Below are 19,463 nucleotides of genomic sequence, written 5' to 3'. Positions count from 1 at the left end.
GTTGTTTACTTCGTATGGGGGTAAATCACCACGGTAACTTGTTCTGAACGGCTAACCTGCTGTGGAGCTGGTTAAGTTGGAGTTGAGAGATCAAGCTGTATAAAGGCCCGGCCACGGATCAATCAATTTCATAAGAACACCACGCCACTATTCTTAAAGGTTCTGTGGAGCTGGGTGTGGATTGTTTCAGAGTCTCTGAGGAGGACAAGGGTCTTCAGAGGCCAAACGAATTATAATACCTACTCCGATAAGTATCTTTATTAAAGATATAGATTCTCATTCCTATATTGGTATAGAAATTGTTTTGTAATAATATTTAAGTTATAGTAACTTCATGAAGCTGGCTTGACAATTATATTTTTTTCCAATTTAGTTCAGGATTTTAAGTCCCCTCCCCTGCATACTTAACATCTTTGATACATTTATGAACTTTATGTCAATTAAATTCACAAAAAAAACTAAAAAATAAATAAAATGTAAAAGAAGCTTAATGTTGACTGTGATGGATTTTCTGTCCAGGTTAAAGTAAATACAACTGAAAACATTACATCCTGTAATGGATGAGGCAGGCAACTACAATACAAGATAAAACAAGCGATGCTTTAAAATTACTTACTTACTTAAATGGCCTATCTTATTGACTGGCAGTCTTTGGATCCAAGTAACCTCTATAGCGAGTTACTTCATTTGGAATGTAATACCATTCAATGATAGTGTGCCACTTCAGTGACCCACTTTTATTTTAACACTGTATATCAGAGTTCACACAAATTATTCCTCAACAAGTTGTTCCTCTTAAAATGATGTGTTGCAGTATGAATTAATGCAGAAGAGATACTTGCAAGATTAAATGTTCCTGTTTGTGTCGTCTACAGATGAAGAATTCAAGAGAAGGACCACTGTGAGCCTTGAATCTATGGCCAAACTTGACCATTGTACTCTGAATCAAAATGTAACATATATACAAATGTCTTGAGCTTTGACATATCTGGCTTTTGTCCTAGCGTCCCTGCTTGAAAATTTCCTGGATTAACCTTGATTAAGTTCATATTATAAGTTGACCAATTTGGTCTCAAAACATGCTCTTTAAATTGGGTGATAAAAGTCAAATAAGCAATTGTTATCTGACCATTATTGTGCTTTTGATAAAAGATTTTTTCTCATGTTTGTTGTTACAATCTTTTCAGGCAATTTGACTAATTGGGTACTTGTGTGTTTATGAGGGTGAAAAAATAATAAATAATGACTCTGTTGATCAACTGAATTCACTAAGAGTGACAGTGTAAAAAGTCTGCAGTAATAATCCATCTCATTATCTTGAACACACTAAGGTATATTTTAATTTACTTTACAGGATATCCAAGAGTTTGAGGCAAGCCTTGAAAATTGTCACCATCGGTGATCAGCAGTCAACCCCAGTATCTCGACACAAGATGGCAACCATCGTGGTTGAGGGATCAGGTGTTTCAGAAGCTGTTCCTTGAATTTGATGGACTGAAAACCAGAACCAAAGTGACAAATCTCAAAAACAATGTAACGATATGTTTAGTTCAAAGTGTTAAGTACATGGGCTGTAGTTCAAAGTAAAAAAGGTCAGGTAAATTGGCAAACAATTTTGTTGTTGATTGAATGAATTTATTTAAAGCAAAAAAAGAGCAAAAACATTCAAAAGCAAAAATAAAACTACCATTAGAAAGTATAACAGGAGCAAATAAGATTTTTCAAATGGTTGTTAACTTAAGAATGTGTGTTCATGATTATTCAAATTAAGAACAAAATCCTTAAAATTACTTTTCAATAATGTGTAGTTGGAACAACTAATTTTAAACCACTTAAAAATATGTTTTTATTGTAACAATTCTTAAGTAAGTAGTGGTTAAAAGTACCTTTGATTGCAGAGGAAAATATCATTGCCCTAACTCAATCTAATTTTGTTGGTTAAAGGTAATTTCTTTATAAGTTGTCAAAAAAGATCAATGCAAACTTTTTTTTGTTGAGCTTAGACAATATTTTCTAGGACCCTTCCACTGTACTGCGTCACCTTCCATTCAAGAGTCTTTTTATTGGAGCACTTTCTAAAGGCTTCTCTGACTTGAGCACCTGCTTCCCCCTTTGGTGTAATGACAACTCTTCACTTTGGACTCAAAAGCCGGACTCAGACAAGTGATCTCCAGCAGTTGAAAGGCCGGTTGAGTGTAAACTTGGAGTAGAGTAACGTGGAAGTTGAACCGGAGCTAACCGATGAGCCGTGCAAGCTGAGGCAGCAGAGTAAACAAGGAAGAGAGTGTGTCGTGAGCTGCTGGGCGAGGAATAATGCAATAATAAAAGCTGAAACAAACCGTAATGTTGGACCTCGTTGGCAAACTGAATGATCTAGACAGGAGCGTATAACTACTCTCTCTTTTTTTTTTTTACTTTGTTTATTTATTTTCACATTAAGAAGAAATTACAGTCAGTAATCCAATAATTGTTATTATTGTTGCCAGTTAACTACAAACCAATGAACAAACAAACAGACACCCTCCTTGGCACATACCCCCTTCAGAGTGATAGGAATATACACAATTAAAAGCAAAAAATTATAAAAATAATAAAAAAAATTATAAAAATAAATTAAAAAAACTACCAACCCTAACCACCAGATTCATGTAGGTACACCGAGCTCGACAAACAGAAGAAGACTTCACTTTATCAACAATATCTCATGTAAGTGAATAAAAAACCTCACATGAGCAAAAAGAGAGGTTCCTGTCGGCAGAACCAGTGGTTCCAAAGTTTCCATAGATTCTGCATTTAAGATCATGGTTGATTTGAAACACTTGGTGCTTGTGCATTGAGCATTTTCTTGAACAAATCTAAACTCATCTGGATGGCCAACATCTCTGGTGTTTTTCAAGAAGAGATTCAAAAAAACATGGTTGCAATTTTATTTGGGCACAGCGGGGGTGGATCAGTCTATCGACGCTACAGCTTCATCCATGAGCAGGACACTGATGCAGACCAGGAGGTGGATGAGAGCACTTGTCTCAATCAATCTTAAATACATCCAAACCAGAACTTACAGTGAGGAATGTATTGTGAATGCACAAAAATACGAAGATTGACAGGTGAATTGAAAATAGTTAATGCTTAGATAAGAATGTGGTGCTTTGTTTCTTCTTGAGTTCCTGGTGTTAATTCTACAAAGTGCCTGTGTCTTTATAATACACATTCTTTGAAGAGGCATTTGTGAGTGAAGAAAGGAGAAATAAATACATATATCTGTGTATACAGTATGTGTGTACCTGGCTTCATTTTTTACTTGATATTTAAGAGGTATTTGTGAAACAGTGGAAAGATGATGTAACTTAAACAACTAAAATCTGTACTTTTAGTTGTACATACAAATATAAATGAAATAAAGCACACATAATGCGTTCAGTTCTACTTGACAGCTGGTTATGCTGCTGTAATCTTTCGTCGTCTTCATTAGACACACCTACAGCCAATAGAACCTGAAGGTGTGTGGTGTCATTTATCTGACGAGGCAGTGACATTGATCAGTCAGATAACCTGCACTGAGGACATCATCACCTGTGATCTAAGGAGACAGCTTCTGTAAGGATGGCGTGTCACAGGGTCCCTAAGTTGAGGATCCTTTGTTTCATCTTCATGGGTATGTTCCTTGCATTTGTCTTTTGGGAAGCTGGCTCTGGCAGGTGGTCATCGGCTGATCTTGTAATACCAGAGCATTTCTATACGGACCTGCCCGTCTGCTTAGCCATCATCAGTGGAGACACAGAGGGCAAGATGAGTAAATTAAAAGAGCTTCTAGCAGCTGGGACAAAGCAAAAGAAGCTTTCGGAGGATTTCTACCTTAATGTGACAAAGGACTGTCCAGCTTACATTAAACAGAGAGATTTCTTTACAGTTCCTCTCAGTGAAGAGGAGAATGACTTTCCCATTGCCTACTCCATTGTGATCCATGAGAAAATTGAAATGTTTGAGCGACTTCTTCGAGCAGTTTATGCACCTCAAAACATCTACTGTGTGCACGTGGACCAAAGGTCTTCCGAAGAATTTCAGATGGCTGTGGAGGCTATTGTTGCCTGTTTCCCCAATGTGTTTATAGCTACAAAACTAGAAAAGGTGATTTATGCCTCCTGGTCCCGTGTGCAAGCAGATCTGAACTGCATGACAGATCTGTTGAAGTCACCTGTAAAGTGGAGGTACCTGCTAAACACGTGTGGGACCGACTTCCCTATAAAAACCAATGGAGAGATGGTTAAAATACTCAAGATCCTAAATGGAAAAAACAGTATGGAGACTGAGGCTGCCAACGACTACAAGAAAGCCCGTTGGCAGTATCATCACATTGTGACAGACAGTGTCATCAGGACAGATGAGATGAAGAGTCCCCCGCCGATTAGCAGCCCAATCTTCACAGGGAATGCCTACTTTGTGGTCTCAAGAGCCTTTGTGACACACGTGATGCAGGACCCAGAGGTTCAAAAACACCTGGAGTGGTCGAAGGACACATATAGCCCTGACGAGCACTTGTGGGCCACTCTACAGAGGATGCCCTCTGTACCCGGATCGACGCCTGCCGACAGAAAGTTTGATTTGTCAGACATGCTAAGCCTCGCTCGTGTAGTGAAGTGGAGCTATTTGGCAGGTGATGTAAAAAAAGGAAATCCGTACCCTCATTGCACTGGTGTTTACAGACGAGCCGTTTGTGTGTATGGAGCTGGTGACCTCTGGTGGCTGCTGAGTCAACAACACCTTCTTGCAAATAAGTTTGATGCTGAAGTTGATGACATTGCCATCAGATGTTTGGAGACAGTATTGCGTTTCAGAGCTTCAGGCCTTGACCCACTGCTAAAAGGTTAATATTCTACTATGTTGTATAGGCTTTGATGTATAAAAAATGTATAATATTAAAGATAGTCATTAAGAAATGTATGAAATATTATGCTCCTGTAGTATTTCCAAAATACTACCCATTGTGATGCGATGTTAACATTAAGAATAATTGTTTTACTTAATTTATACAATTTTAGAATGTTCTGAGCATTAAATATTATAGACAATGTGCATGGCTGATGTTTTTATGGGATTTCTATGATGCCTTTGTGTAGGATTTCAGTAAATTGTGAAAACTGTTAAAAAATGGGTTTCAGTTTTTGTATTACTTAAATCCTGCCACGCACAATCAGGAATTGGTCACTGTATTGCTTTGGTACTGCAATATGATTATCTTCATCATGTCACCACTACAGATCTATTTTGAATAAAAAATCCAAAACAATGTGGTTCAATGGATGATACATAAATCATAAATGTTATTAGAGCAACAAGTCTTTAAGCTCAAATTGGCAAAACATGAATTAATTGAGTCCTGCTCTTTTTTGATTCATAATTAAAGTATTGACATCAAATAACGTGCAAGTAATTTGTATTAAAGCTTGTCCTTAAGAGATTTTTAGCTTTTTATTGCTGAACGCTTTTTCCAGTAGGCACCCCCACCGATCAAACATTACTCCCAGTCAAACCATAATCATTGCCGAACAGAATCGACACAAGATAAACACTTGTGGGGAAATAGTGTAGAACAAAGCTCCTCCTTTAACAAATGCAGGAACAAATATTGACTAATTCTGTGTTATAATGAACAACCCAGTTGTATGGTGGAAGAGTTCCACACACATCGAAATCATGTGACTGCCAATTATAGGAACGTCGATCATGGTCTCAACTCCACAACCATTTTGCGTTTATTTCTAAATGAGAGTGCACTGTTATAACTAATCCAAATCTCGAGATCTGATCAATTAACTAAATGACATTTAGTCATTTAGTTAATTGATAACAGGATAATTTTAGTCATATGAAGAGCAGAGCCAATGAGTAAAGTAATGGTAAGACCTACATCTTTGCTTTAGTCTGTTTATCTCACAAACGTCCTCCCCCCACATGTGAGAGAGCACATTCAAGTTAAGGGCAAAAAATAAAACTTTATTTTCCCCAGGCAGGATTTTTATCAGAGAACGTCAGCAGTGAACAGTGAAAAAGGTGCCATCAAAACTTCTATGAAATGCCACTCAGTGGGTCAGAGACCTAAAATGCAGTTTAAAATCAGAGCAATCATAAAAATATATTAATTTCTCTCCTTTGTCACCTTTTGAATATAAATATATATATTTAAATGTAATAAAGCAGAGCATGCATCAACCATTTGTAACAAGAGTGCCTTAAATAAAGTGTGATACACAAGTAACTAGGGAACACCAATAAACTAAGTTGGACTTGATACACCGGCAGGAAGTAAAAAGGATTAAAACATTTCAGACAGCATGTGGGGCAAATGCTGAAGATCAAGCTGCTTGACACAGAAATACAGCAAAAGGTTTCAATGTAACAGGCAGCAGTTTCAAAAAGGCACTTTTCTGATGCTCCAATTTAAGTCTTCAGTCACGTCGCCCAGAACAAAAACCTAAGAGTGGCTGTCGTTCAAAAACATTTTTCATCACTCTCGAAGTGTCAACGTGGGGGATCGTCACTCTGGAACAGCAGCAGCCGCAATCTCCACTTTGCCATGCATGTCCTGGTCGATCCTGCAGACAGAGTCAACAAACCATCAGGTGTCTGCGTCACTGGGATGCCACCACATCAAACAGGTTTAAGATCATGAATCATCACAGTAACGACAGGCTACTACACTTCCCAGAAACGCTTTTCATACAATCACATCCTGGAAAGGAATCATTACATTTCCACCCTTAAAGAGTTCTTCCTCTGTGAGAGAACATTTCTGTAAATATATATTTTTATTTGACTCAGATATTTAACACAAAATCAATAAATTAGATCTAAATAAAGTTAAATAAAGTCTTGACATTTTCCAGTCTGAACAATTTTTATTATTCATGTGCTTCTAAATGAAAACACATGAGGGTAATACAAACCATTATGATTATGATAATCTCACTTCTCCTTAAACCTTGTAAGAGAAATGCAGTTTTCATTATTTGCAGAACACACTGCAAAAAGTGGTACATTCCAGGAGGCAGGGTTTAGGACCTATACTGTAGCCAGCCAGAAGGGGGGGATCAAGAGTGTCTGACTTGGCTTTACTTTTGGGGAGCTGTCATGTTATCTTTATGTACAGTCTCCAGCTGTTTCTCAATTCAGGGGACCATCCCATTTAAAAAGGATCCTTTAAATGTTTCCTCCCATGCCTGAGAAACAAAGGTTTCAGTGAATGGATCCTTCCTGGCGGTGTTAGTATCTGTGAAATGCCACGCTAATTGTTATAATGAACAACATTCCTTTGCAACTGGAACGCTATCAACTCTGTGTATTTGATTGTGACGTCATTCCGAGGGCCAATCTCCAAGGTGCAATGGAGCACAGCATTACTCTCCCTGGTAGTAAAGGTAGCTGAGAGAGCTGCCACGGTGAGACTGAGACACGTGGAGAGGAAACATACAGAAACGTTGGCTGTGTCCAAATTCACCCACTCGCTCACTATTGCCTACTTCACTATACAGTGACTACTATATAGAAGACTATAAAGTGAGCTCATCGGGAAAAGAAAAACACGTTTGTACATTACTCTTCGCTTTTTCTGCACTGGTAATGATGTAACATTAAATTTGAGGTAGACCTTCCTACCTGGCCTTGACCACCTCCTTTGCGGGCTGGGTAGACTGCGTCCTTTGAAGGATGCAGCCCCTGAATTGAGATGCAGCTTACGTGTCAAAGCGACACAATAACTAATTATGAATATGAATTAATGAATAATTCATTCCATGGCAATATGTGAGGTTTGAGTGCATTCATCTTCCAAGTTTGTCAGTAAACTAAGAAACAGGGAACAGGGGTGAAACTCACTCTGGCTCTGTCAATGTTAACCCACAATCCCTTGAGCCCCCGAAAATTGGCTGGTTATTATTTTCTCTTAGGGATCTAACATCCCTCGAAATATCTGTGAATGAATAACCTCAGGAACTGAACATTCGTTTCTCATCAGTCACCAGAAGAATATCTCGGCGTGAGTGAGCAGGGCTGACAAAGGTTTGTGACAATTACCAAACATCCGCAGGCAGTGGGTTGCAAGCAAGTCATGCAAAGAGCTGTGAGAGTAAACAAGCTTGGTGTTCAGTGAGGAGGAATTACTGAGGTGAACCATGTGACGATATGGTTACAGTGCAACGCCAAACCACAGTGTATAAGACAAGCCACTCCTTGTAGTTCAAGTCCACCCTAATCAGCATGATCAAACTTACCCAACATCAAAAACTTCAAATTTTAAACCTGGTATTAAAAAAGACACATGCAAGGGAGTGAATTACTGACATCTTATTATCGTATGATTAAAAACCCAGTCTGCATTATTTTACTCAGTCTAAGATTATTTGGGTCAATACTGACTTAGCATATTTATAAAATAGCACATTTATTCAACTTTAAAGACAAATAAACCATTTCGACTTTCACTGCCTGAGTGAGCAGGGAAGAACTTCTCTCCTGTCTGAAGGAGAGAGAGTGAGAGTGTGTGTGTGTGTGTGTGTGTTTCTACTCGTCTCCATTGCTCGTCACACCAACTGATGTATTGTATTTAGTTATTTATCGATGATGTCGGCTCATGAATCCGGATCAATCCAATCACTTTAATACTGATGTCCTGGCTGTGTGCGTCACTTCTCGAGTTGTTTGTGACAGTTGAACTGCAATGAGCGAAAAATGTAGGTTTTTTTCCCCCCATTGTGTTTAAACACATGAGAAACTGTAGAGCCAATCGAACGAACACAAATTAAATACTGTGATTATTGCTGGTGTACATTGTTAATGTGTAAAGAGAGCGCAGGTCAGCGGGGGAGTGAGGTCATGCGGCAGCACGGTAATACAGCACGGTACAGGATTACCATGACTGTAATGTGTGTCTGCCGCAATCCTGCAGCAGCCGCAGCAATGATTTTGTAGTGATGGGCCGCTGTATTGTCCTAGCATTTAGTTGAGTCCTTAGCCCTTCTTTTCTTAAAGGAAATACAGTCGTTATACCAGAAACCTCACACAGCATAACGCGGCGCAGCCAAGCGCTGCTCCGGCAGACAGTGTGCCCGTGCGTCTTAAGGCAAGACCAGTAACGAGCGCTTCATTGCAAAACAAAACAGTTCAACAGTATCTGCCAACAAAAAAAACCCTCAGCTGTATAGACGTAAACGGTATATTTAACCATATTCGGGGAGTTGATATTGTCAAAGCATAAGTTGAGTTAAACAATCAACAGGCCACCTATTTTTGGAAACCAATCAAACAGTGGATTTTTTTCAAAAAGTATCATTTAATAAAAAAGAGAACGAGATGTCTTGGTTTCTTTCTAAAAGCCAATTGATAAAAAATGTGTTGTTAGTTTTGTGAAAAGCAAAAAAAAAAGAGCCCGACCGACATGGATTGTAGGGGACAGATGCAGATACAAATATTATGGGCTTGAAAATAAATTAATTCAAAAAGAAAACTTATAACATTGATACAAATGCAATTATATTCTGCATCGTTTATCCTGTAAAATCCAAGTTTTCACATTGGTGCATGTTGACAAACAAAAAACGCTGACAGCACAACAAGGCTAACATTGGCCAACCAGAAAATCGGTCGAGCTCTAGGAAAAAAAACTGACACTGATCCTGGGTGAAAGTGCAAATACCTTTTACGGCTATTCCGGTTTTTTTCTTCGTCAAACCTTAAGAGGGGGCAGGGAAATGAAGTTAAGGAAAAGAGAAATAAACAGCCAACAGCAACCAAACATCCAAAAGAGCAAAAAACCTTTTTTGATATATTTGTGCCGGGGTCTTTTTCAAACGCCACAAGAAAACAAGACCTGCCTCGGGTTAAGCCACATCAAGGAAGAATACAGCATCCGTAATTTCTTGGCATGAGCTCAACAGCTATGCATATCAGCAACGTTTTTTTGCTTAAATACCTCATAATATATTATTTTACAAAAGAAAATGTTTAAAGATTTGAGGTCTTCGCCTTATGGCAGTGTAGGCCACATAAGGGACAATGCCTACTAGAATTTGCGAAGCAATTAAAAGGAAAACAGCAACGATGAGCCAGATGAATTTAGAGGGATCATTAAACTGTGTTTATTGCAGGTTTGGTGAATTCATTTTTCAGAAGATGGAAGGCAGCCTATCCTTTTGAGGTCCTGTTCTTTTATTTACCTTTTTTTTTCACTTTACTAATTATATTTACTTATTCCTGTGAGCAGTCGTATAAATTCCAAAGTTCTGAAGAGTATATATATATATATATATATATTTGTTTCCATATCACCCAAACAAGTTTAACTCACATACATCATATGTTAAGTGCCATGTACGTTAAATCTCTTTGAAGAGAAACTCAGAAAATGCTGATGTGGTAGAGTAAAACATACTTACTGCTTGATACAATCTGGTATGGACACATACTCCATAGGAACCAGCCCTGCGAGGTCTGTCAAGCTGTACACATACTGGATTTTCTGACTAAATTTGGTACTGTGAAGAGAAGAAGAAAATGTGACAATCTAAGGCTACGTTCAAAATAATACGCATTTTATAAATCTGAGGTAAATCCATTATGTGTTAGACCTCCATACTTTGTTTACACAATGAATACGCATTATATTGATAATTATTTAACTTATGTTATATTGGCATTGATGAAAATTATATTGCAATAATGTGATATGCGTGGTCAGTTAGGCAAGTAAGGATGGAGATCATTTCTGATATGGAGGAAAACTGCTCTTCTGGAAAAAAACACTTTGCTTAAAAACAAAACCATATTAGAACGAACATAGCCTCAAAGATTCACAAAGATCTTGATTGAATCATTCTGATATAAAACAGTTACCTTATGAAAGGTTTTGTGAGTGCCAGCACGGTCCGGATAAACCAAGACGGATGGACAATTATCAAAGACTTCAAGTTCTTCCTTAACCTTCAGAAAGAGAAATTGGTAAAAATGAAATCAAAGCATTAACATATTGATGCCGTTTCTATTCGTATTGAGTGTTGACCAGTGACCACTAGAGCTGCTTTCCAAACATGCAATGAACTCAGGGCAATCTCCTTAAATCATCCAGATGGGCTGTATGTGAAAACTCAAATGTCTGCGTGAGAGGCTCCAGACTTTCTCCTGAATTTCTCCTGCCAGCCCCAAGTAGAATCTCCAGACAATGTCCAAGTGAGCTCAATGACAAGGGACTCGACAGAGGATTGACCAACAAATTCTAATCAGGTCATCCATGAGTCATAGTGAATTGTTGTAATTGATGTTATGAAATTCCCCAAGGGCAGTACTGATACATCCCATTCACAGAAACATGAGGTCAATGTGATCAACGTTGCATTGTTGTGAATGCGTTGTAGTATTAACAACAATGCTACATTGATCATATGTGAAAGGCAAGAGCTAATTGTGCGGACACTCTCCGGAGGTCATTGACTGAAAACGGCTTTTAACTCACCTCCTATCAATCTGCTGATAACACTTTCTGAGCCAGCCGACAGTTGGCATCTTTTTCCGAGAGGTCGCCCCATTCAAATACACGATCATATAGTTCTCAGCAACCAAAAGCTCCAGTGTTCCAATGACATACCTGAGACAAGAAAATCCCATTAGTGACGGCCCTAAAATGTTTGCTCACAAGACTGAAGGAATTCAGATAAACACTCACTTGAATAAATTGTCCATGATGTATCTATAATTTGGTTGATTGCTCTCAGGCATAAAGCAGACAGCAAACACAATTATGGCATTCAAACCGTCTCCATAGTAACCTGCAGGGAAAATCAAATGTTACAAATTGATGTTCCAGTACCAAAATAACATTTTCAGTATCAGATCTTTTAAAAAAAATGTTTGCTTAGTATTAAAAGAAAAGCAGATTTAACGGTTCATAATCAAACAAAATCAAATATACTTACAATATATGACGGTGCTAATGTATATGAATATAATATGCCACTGACCTCCATGGCTGATAACCCTCTTGTACGGTTCGATGGCTTTCATGTCCACTCTGTGCTCCTGGTCTCCGATACGAAACACCCGCCAGCGTCGACCCTCCTCCCTCTCCTCCGAGGCCGATAACTCCTGAACCGACTCCACACCTTTCTGAAGCAGCTCGGTGGTTTTTGGTTTCGGGAGATCGTCTAAAGGAGAAGACGCATTTTAAAACACACAGCTTGGATAACGTAGCCACTGGATCTGAGAGTTGCTTAGCTTAATCAAATTACATCTGTTTTGATTGAATCATTGCTACCCTTTGTGGTTCAATTAATTCTTGCTTAGTCTTCCATCAAGGTCAGTATTTTCCCGAGGGAATATCTAAAATTTCATGGGAGAAATGATGAATGGAAATAACTTTCTCAGCCAAATGCTTCTAGTGACGCACTACTTCTTCAGATATGTGAGACATTTTGCTCTTTTTTGGGGGATATATAGCTTAATGATGAAGTCATAGAGTGTAATGTTCAAATGATCATGTATGTAAAGCATGCAGCAGGCAATGATGGAGAAAAAAGGAGGAAATACAACCAAATCACACCACCACACTTTCATGAAGCTCTTCAGTGAGCAGCACATTCCCTAAATATATCACTTATAATTTTCATTATAACAACCAGTCTGACGGAGCTTAAATGTGATGGTTACTCCCACCGGTCATCCCAACCGGTCGAGGCAGTTGGCCGCCCACATCTAGGCTGGTTTTGCTCGAGGTGTCTTCCGATTCATCAGGGAGTCTTTTCCTCCACAGTGCTTTAGTGCTTGCTCATTGTGGGAGTTTCTGTATCATTTTAAGGTCTCTGCCTTATATGTAAAGTGCCTTGAAATAATGCATGTTTTACTTTTAAAATTTAATTTAACAGTAAAATAATATGGTGCAAATTCAGTGGTAAAATGATAAACATAATATAGAGCACATTTTTATATTAGATGATAGGGCTGTAACGATTCTCCAAATCCACGATTCGTTTCGGACCTCGGTCTTAGAGCCACGGTTCGGTTCATACAACAACGTTTGGAGCAGAGAAGAGAAGTACATGAAAGAACATGTTGGACTTCACATAAAACTACTTAAACACACCCTCAAAAAAATAGACGAGGGTGTGTGAGTGGGCGTCTCCCATAGTCCCAACGTCCAGAGTTCAACCTGTATATTTACAAAGTCTGTTTCAGTCTCCCTCACAAGCCCAACATAGTTCAGTCCAATCCAGTTCAAACAACGAAACACAGATACAACAAAAATAATTTCTTCTGGGTTTTATGGCAGCTTCATAAACCAACAACTCTGGAACGTAAACGTGACGATTGCTCCGAAGCTACTAGTTTCTTCTGTGTGTTGGTTCAGATAATGCAGGGTTGTGATTGGCGCTCATACGCACACATGCAACAGGCTGCACCTGCTGCTGGGGCAGAGTGTGGGACGGGGCCGGGAGACGTCTTCACATATCTCCTGGACCACGATTTCGGATCAAGAATCGTTATAGCTCCATTAGATGATAATATATTCATTTATTGTGCCATTTCTTGTGATGTGCAATACCTTGTCAAATGTGACACAATGACCAATAATCAGCAGAGATTAGCAAATGTAAAAATGGCACCAATCTGATGACAACAATTTAACCCATGTGTCGATATTGCTTGATTATTTTCTCAAATGGAGGAAAATTTCAGGAAGGGTAAAGAAAAAGTGACATGCACAAAAATACTGAGTGCAAATGAAAAGGTACGACACGTGAAACACCCACTGATTTGTTTGAACGACTGAAGACGGAAAATAATCTGGACAACAGGGGTTGATTGACTTATGAAACAGGTGCTGTCCAAGAGACCTTACCACAAGGATAAGAGAAACCTGTTGCTGGCCTGCAGCCTGAATCCAGGCAGAGAACGGAAACAATTCTTCCGAGAGGAAAAAAGAGGAAGGCAGCAGTGTGGAAACACAAAAAAACAACAAAGCATATTTTAGCTACGCTTTAGGCAGACAGCTGCCTACCCAAACCTGTACAATCCAGTACGGAAATGCCAATAGCTCAGAACACGGGGATATAAAAAAAATACACTTATGTTTATATCAATGCCAATAAATGAAGTACTTTCTATGAATAATAATAAAACATTGCCTTGGACTTTTACCTATGGGTCCAAAGGTTACAGGTTTCTTTGCAGTTCCCATCCCATCACATCAATATAAACTTTGCTGTTTGACATTTTTTTTGTATTACCTAAACAAACTACAACAAGCAGGGTTAGTATACTCTAAAAGTACTAATACAGTCAATACTACCATTGTCCCCACATGATATAAAGAAGTCTTTACCTTCCCATTCAAACTCATTGCTGTTGTCTGAGGGTGTGTCAATGTCATCAAGGTCAAGCTCTGTACTTTCATCCAGCTCATCAGAGAGAAGCGAACCCTCACTGCGGTCAAACGTCAGGCTGATGTTCGGAGCTGAAAGCTTTTTCTTTGGCTTTTTGCCATGGTCCATTGCATAATCTGGGGTAGATACCAAGATATTGAGGGTCACCTTTGTTATACAGGTTATGTTTCTAAAAAAAGCCTATTATAATAGAACACTTGGAAGTCTTTAATTTCAGGTATTGGGGACAAATCCAGAGTACATGTGAAGCTAGCACAAATCAAGTGGCATCGTCCAGTGCTAGTTTTCACAACATAATTGTCTCCTTGTGTTACTCTCTCTCTCCCCTGTAGCTAAGCAAAAGATAACTGCCTACGCAGATTTTGGACTCATGTTCTTTTGATCTGGCTAACTCTGACTCCTGAGGTCTAACATTAGTTTCAGCTGAACTTTGGAGTTCATTTTGAGGGAGACTGAACAACAAAGTACAGGAATGAATGTAGTACCTCTCAAGGTTCTCTTGTCAGCATGTACATTTGAACATACACTTGACAATATCCATGTCCTTTAATAATATCTTTAAATGCTCCATATACTATTCTGTTTTCATTACCTGGGTCTCTTTCCTCGGACGTCCCAGCAAAAAGTTCATCTTCAAGCTCCTCCTCCTCTGGTAGGGGCCTGATAACAAAACAGGAGGTGTGATCAGGTTGTCAGTAGGTCTACGGTTCGTGTAACTTTTAAAACAGAAACATTCAACACAAAAGCGCTGAACCGTGAGCCATACTATTATTATTAATGACGGAATGAAACAATACCGTGGAAAGTCCTCGTCCTGCCACTCTTCCTTTAGTTCCACTCCTTCCATGCGTAAGCGGGCTTCTGTTGTGGCGACTGACTCTTGGCGCTCGAAACTGGATAAGAAAGCACAAAAAAAGTTATGTTACGTTTATGTTTAATGATTTCTTTTTAAACTCACTGAAGGGCTCTCTTGTACTACAAATGTATTAGGATCAAGAGCAGGGCGAGCAAAGATTATCTGTAACAAACTAAATCCGTATACGGTATGTTATCTGTCAGCACTTGCTTGTGACTTGTGCAATCCTAAAAGGATTATGGGGGAAAACACTGAAGTCCTATTGATCCACTAAGAGTCAAAAGCAATTTCTGTTCTTGGCTTAATACCTCCAACGAAAAACCCTTTAAGACCTTACTGGTTATGAACATGAACATGATGGGATGTAAAAAGGTAATGGACACACTTGACTGTAGCGCCACAAAAGCACTTAATTACCTCTGCAAATAAGAGTGGGGTTCTTCAGGTCATAAATTAGGTTCTAAATAAGATGGATTATGTTAACAAATGCTAAGTCTTAATTCTCCCTGAATTTGTAATTCATGTACATGTAAACATAGTTTGTGAAAAAACATTTGCCTAAATAGTACTTCAGATGCCTACTGTAAAAATATAGGATAGTATGTGCTTTTCATTTGCTGTGGCCAACCCTGCCCATTACTTAACATTACATAGAGTCCGAAAGGACCTTTGCTTGTGTCGACATACCAAGCAGCCTGTGGTTCTTAACTGTAACCAGTACTCCAAAACCAACCATGGCACCTTGTGGAACCAGGTGCTGAGCAGACGCAGTGCCAATCACGACATGATTCTTAATCCTGACTTGTGGGTGGCTGTGGCTCAGGAGCGGCCCTTCACTAACGGGGAAGTTAGGCCCAATTTACCTGTTGGCTGGGCCATCGTAGTGTGAACGGATGAGTAAATTAACAGCATTATATACAGCAGTAGTAACTGCAGTGTAAAGCACTGCGAGGGTTGAAGACTAACATGTGATACAAATGCAGTTTCCCGTTGTCTCCCCGAGAGTTAAGGCTTGCTGCTAGCCACATAATCAGATCAATGGCTTCTTGAAAAGCTTACAAGCTTGTGTTGAGGGCTTAGGTATAAACCATAAGGCTCCTTACGAATGCTGATTGAGGTATCTTTATCTGTGCTGTACAGAGCTCCCTTTGATGCATAAAGCACACACACGCCTGTTATTTGTGCTCCAGACACTCAAACATTTAAGGCATTCGGTACTCAACATTTCATAAGTCATCAGTTTAGCTGTTTGCTTATGTATAGAGCTAATCACCACAGTATATCTCAAACTCAAATGAGCGAGTTATGAGTGCCACAGGAAAGTGGTTTCCTGAAAAGATAGCGTTGAAATCAAAGTGTGTTGGGGACCTGGCTGAGTTGAAGTGGAATCAGCCACATTAGAAACTACAGATGGAATAATGAAAAATAAGTCAGTTTAACAAAATAAAAAAAATAATGTACTTAATGGTGACCTCAATTAAGACGCAGATCAGTGATTTGCGATCATTGATTGTGATTATGCTGACAAGAAGATATTTCACATATTACACAAATGAAATGTTAACCTCTTTAAAGAAATGGCAAAAATAAGGTAAATGTGTATGTAGATGATGATCAGAAGAGTTGACCAATATGTTTATGTTTAATGAGTAGTCATTTCTCTTTTCTCATCTGTCTTTCTGATATCAAATTGTTTGCTGTTACAACTCTTCTTATTATGTCCCATGTTCAAGATTAAAAGGGAAGGGAATGCTACTTTACCACAACCGTTACCTTATATTTGCATTTAACTTCTTAATAACACTAAAGTACAAGCACTTTGGACTAAGACTAAGACAGTCGTGGGCTCCCCTGGCATGGTCGACAACTTATGAAAGCCGCCATGATACGCAAATCTGTTTCTGCCCAATAAAGAGCGACCCATTATGGCCTAAGTGAAGCACTCTCCAAGTTGAATACTTCTGAGGATGAGGTTTAAAATCTATTCTGCCATCTTAATCTTTCAAACAAAGCTCAAGTATGTTTACGAGAAGAAAAGTTGTTGAAGTGGCATCTACATGATGTTAAAACTTGTATGTGCATTTCACTACTGGTGGTTTAATAACGTAGTCACCATCAGCTAAATGCTGTATGAGATGCTGCTCAGTTCATTGACACCATTACACACTTTTACATCTATAAAAAATCACGCAGGAAATTAAAAAGCCAAAAACACACAAGTTCTAAAACTCTGATTCCCTCTTTGTTTTTTAGATTGAATCAGAAAAGTGTTGAATCTATTCAGTTTTCACTTTTGATGTTATGGTATTCGTGAGTCTGAATTGTAGATGACTAAACAGATTTGTCTTTCCTCCCTTCATAAAGTTCAAGAAGTCAATACCAACCTCAGGGTAGCTCGCTATTTCACTTGCTTTTCTGGACAGTCTGAAGACATGAAAATGCCAGAAGGTTTAGATATCTCCTTCCCTAATGGGGCCCAGCATAGCTAATACCAGCAATTAGCACTGGTGTAAGGCTGGAGGAGGGCTGGCAGTGACATGTCAAATAACTTTCACATGCAGCGCATTGGAAAACACTCACAGACCCTTAGTCAAAGTGTCATTTAGATCCGGTGCTGGAGTCTGGAGTATGTTCAAGTCTTACAACACTTATGAAAGAAAAATAAAATGTCCACATATACAGACCTTCCGATGGGCCCGGGCGGGGAGCGGGGCTGGGGAAGGCTCACCGGGGTAGAGCTTCTGGCTCCGGGCTGTTTCTGCTCATTGTCTGGAGTCGTCCTTTCCTGTGGCGTACCTCTTGTTTTGGTTGGGCTCTCCTGAAGTGCCTCCTCGCCATTTTTGACAGGAGGCACCGTGCTACGTGGTAAATCCTCCACTTCCTCCTCGTTGCCTTCTCCGGACACCCCAGAAGACGAGGGGCTGGCGGCCAGGTTGTGTCCCAGCTCATCGCGACTCGTACTGGGTGTGACACAGTCCGGGTTGCTATTGTTCAGATTCATCTCACCTATCCCCTTTAGCACGACTTCACTCTCTATCACGTCCGATGCCATGAGACTGCCCTGGGACTGGAGCGGGTTAGGAGGCGATGGCACGTTTAGAAACACCGACCTGATCGTCGCTTTGAATCGGTCCGATCGCTCGACCTCACTTGCACAACTTCTCCAGAAGTTTGAGGCTAGCGTGCTAGCTCTCCCCCGCTGTACAGCTAGCACGTTACAGTTAGCTACTTTAGCCGCAGCGAATCAGGAGCTCATGTTGTCCACATGACGCCGGCCACAGTCCGCACCGTGAAGACACGACAGCCACACCACGGAGCCGGGTACAGGACTCAGGAAGTATCCGCGGATTTAACTAACCGGGTCTAGTACTGCTCCTACACGTAACAACACAACACTGTTATTTGCTAACAACGCTAGCTACGTAACTGACGCATGCAGCTACGTAGCTAGCGTCTCCTGCTACGTGTAGCCAGCCTTTCTACCAGGGTTGCCAGGTTTGTCTACGTCAGGTACGTATCTAATGGTACTATTAAATTCACGGATTCGTAAAATAATCCGTTATTTTATCACTCCCTGAATAATACAGTTTTGATCTTCCTCCTCTCACGATACAAAACATTTGTTCTTAACATTATCATCGTAAATAATACTTTGTTTTCACGACCTGAATAATAAAGTTTTAAGCTGCCTCAAATTTGCAATACAAACATTTTTCTTCACACTAATATTGGATATATAAATTTGTTCTCACAACCTGGATCAGAAAACGTATAACTCCCTCATCTTCAGATACAAAACCGTTTTCTTTACTTTATTATTGTATGTAATGGTTTGTTTTCACCACCTGAATATTAAAGAGGTATGCCTCGTGATGCAAGGTTTTCTTTATCCCACATATTCCAAGTATATTCAGCGTTTATAGGAAAAAAAAATTCAAATAAAAGTTTATAAAGTGTAATGCTCCCCAAGTTTATTAAAATGTGTGTCACAGGATTTTACTTAAATTATTAGATGGTATATAGGTGTAAGGTTTCTGACCGTTCGATGGAAAACTGGCCAACCTGGCATCCCTGTCAGTCTTTCAGTGAGGTGTCACTCCTTACCATGCTCCTGACCAGGCTTCACTCCCCTCTGCTGAGAGCGGAAATCAACATCATTTTCATTCCACACAATGATTTTAAAT

General features: G+C 39.4%; 2 protein-coding genes across 4 annotated transcripts; one reads left to right on the top strand and one right to left on the bottom strand.

Annotated features, from left to right (window-relative positions):
- Nucleotides 1-3,603: 3,603 nt before the first annotated feature.
- LOC133009667 (beta-1,3-galactosyl-O-glycosyl-glycoprotein beta-1,6-N-acetylglucosaminyltransferase 3-like) lies at nt 3,604-4,869 on the top strand. Its single transcript, XM_061077204.1, has one exon. It carries the CDS (start codon nt 3,604-3,606, stop codon nt 4,867-4,869), a length of 1,266 nt encoding a protein of 421 aa, XP_060933187.1.
- A 1,104-nt stretch (nt 4,870-5,973) lies between these two features.
- On the bottom strand, nt 5,974-18,719 carry bnip2 (BCL2 interacting protein 2). Of its 3 annotated transcripts, none has more exons than XM_061076652.1 (11): nt 17,964-18,718; nt 15,221-15,316; nt 15,016-15,083; nt 14,363-14,539; nt 12,006-12,188; nt 11,711-11,813; nt 11,501-11,632; nt 10,885-10,971; nt 10,428-10,526; nt 9,689-9,724; nt 5,974-6,593 (listed from the first exon to the last, which is right to left on the bottom strand). In XM_061076652.1, the coding sequence occupies exons 1-11, from the start codon at nt 18,329-18,331 to the stop codon at nt 6,536-6,538; spliced, it is 1,407 nt and encodes a 468-aa protein (XP_060932635.1). In that variant the 5' UTR covers nt 18,332-18,718; the 3' UTR covers nt 5,974-6,535. The 3 variants fall into 3 exon arrangements, with proteins under 3 accessions (XP_060932635.1, XP_060932636.1, XP_060932637.1); XM_061076654.1 differs by lacking the exon at nt 5,974-6,593 and adding an exon at nt 8,268-8,295 and having other exon boundaries at nt 17,964-18,719; XM_061076653.1 differs by lacking the exon at nt 9,689-9,724 and having other exon boundaries at nt 17,964-18,717.
- Nucleotides 18,720-19,463: the final 744 nt, after the last annotated feature.

Source organism: Limanda limanda, chromosome 8 (genome assembly GCF_963576545.1).
Source record: "Limanda limanda chromosome 8, fLimLim1.1, whole genome shotgun sequence".
NCBI classification, from domain to species: Eukaryota; Metazoa; Chordata; class Actinopteri; order Pleuronectiformes; family Pleuronectidae; genus Limanda; species Limanda limanda.
This window is presented reverse-complemented; position numbering and strand designations above follow the sequence as displayed.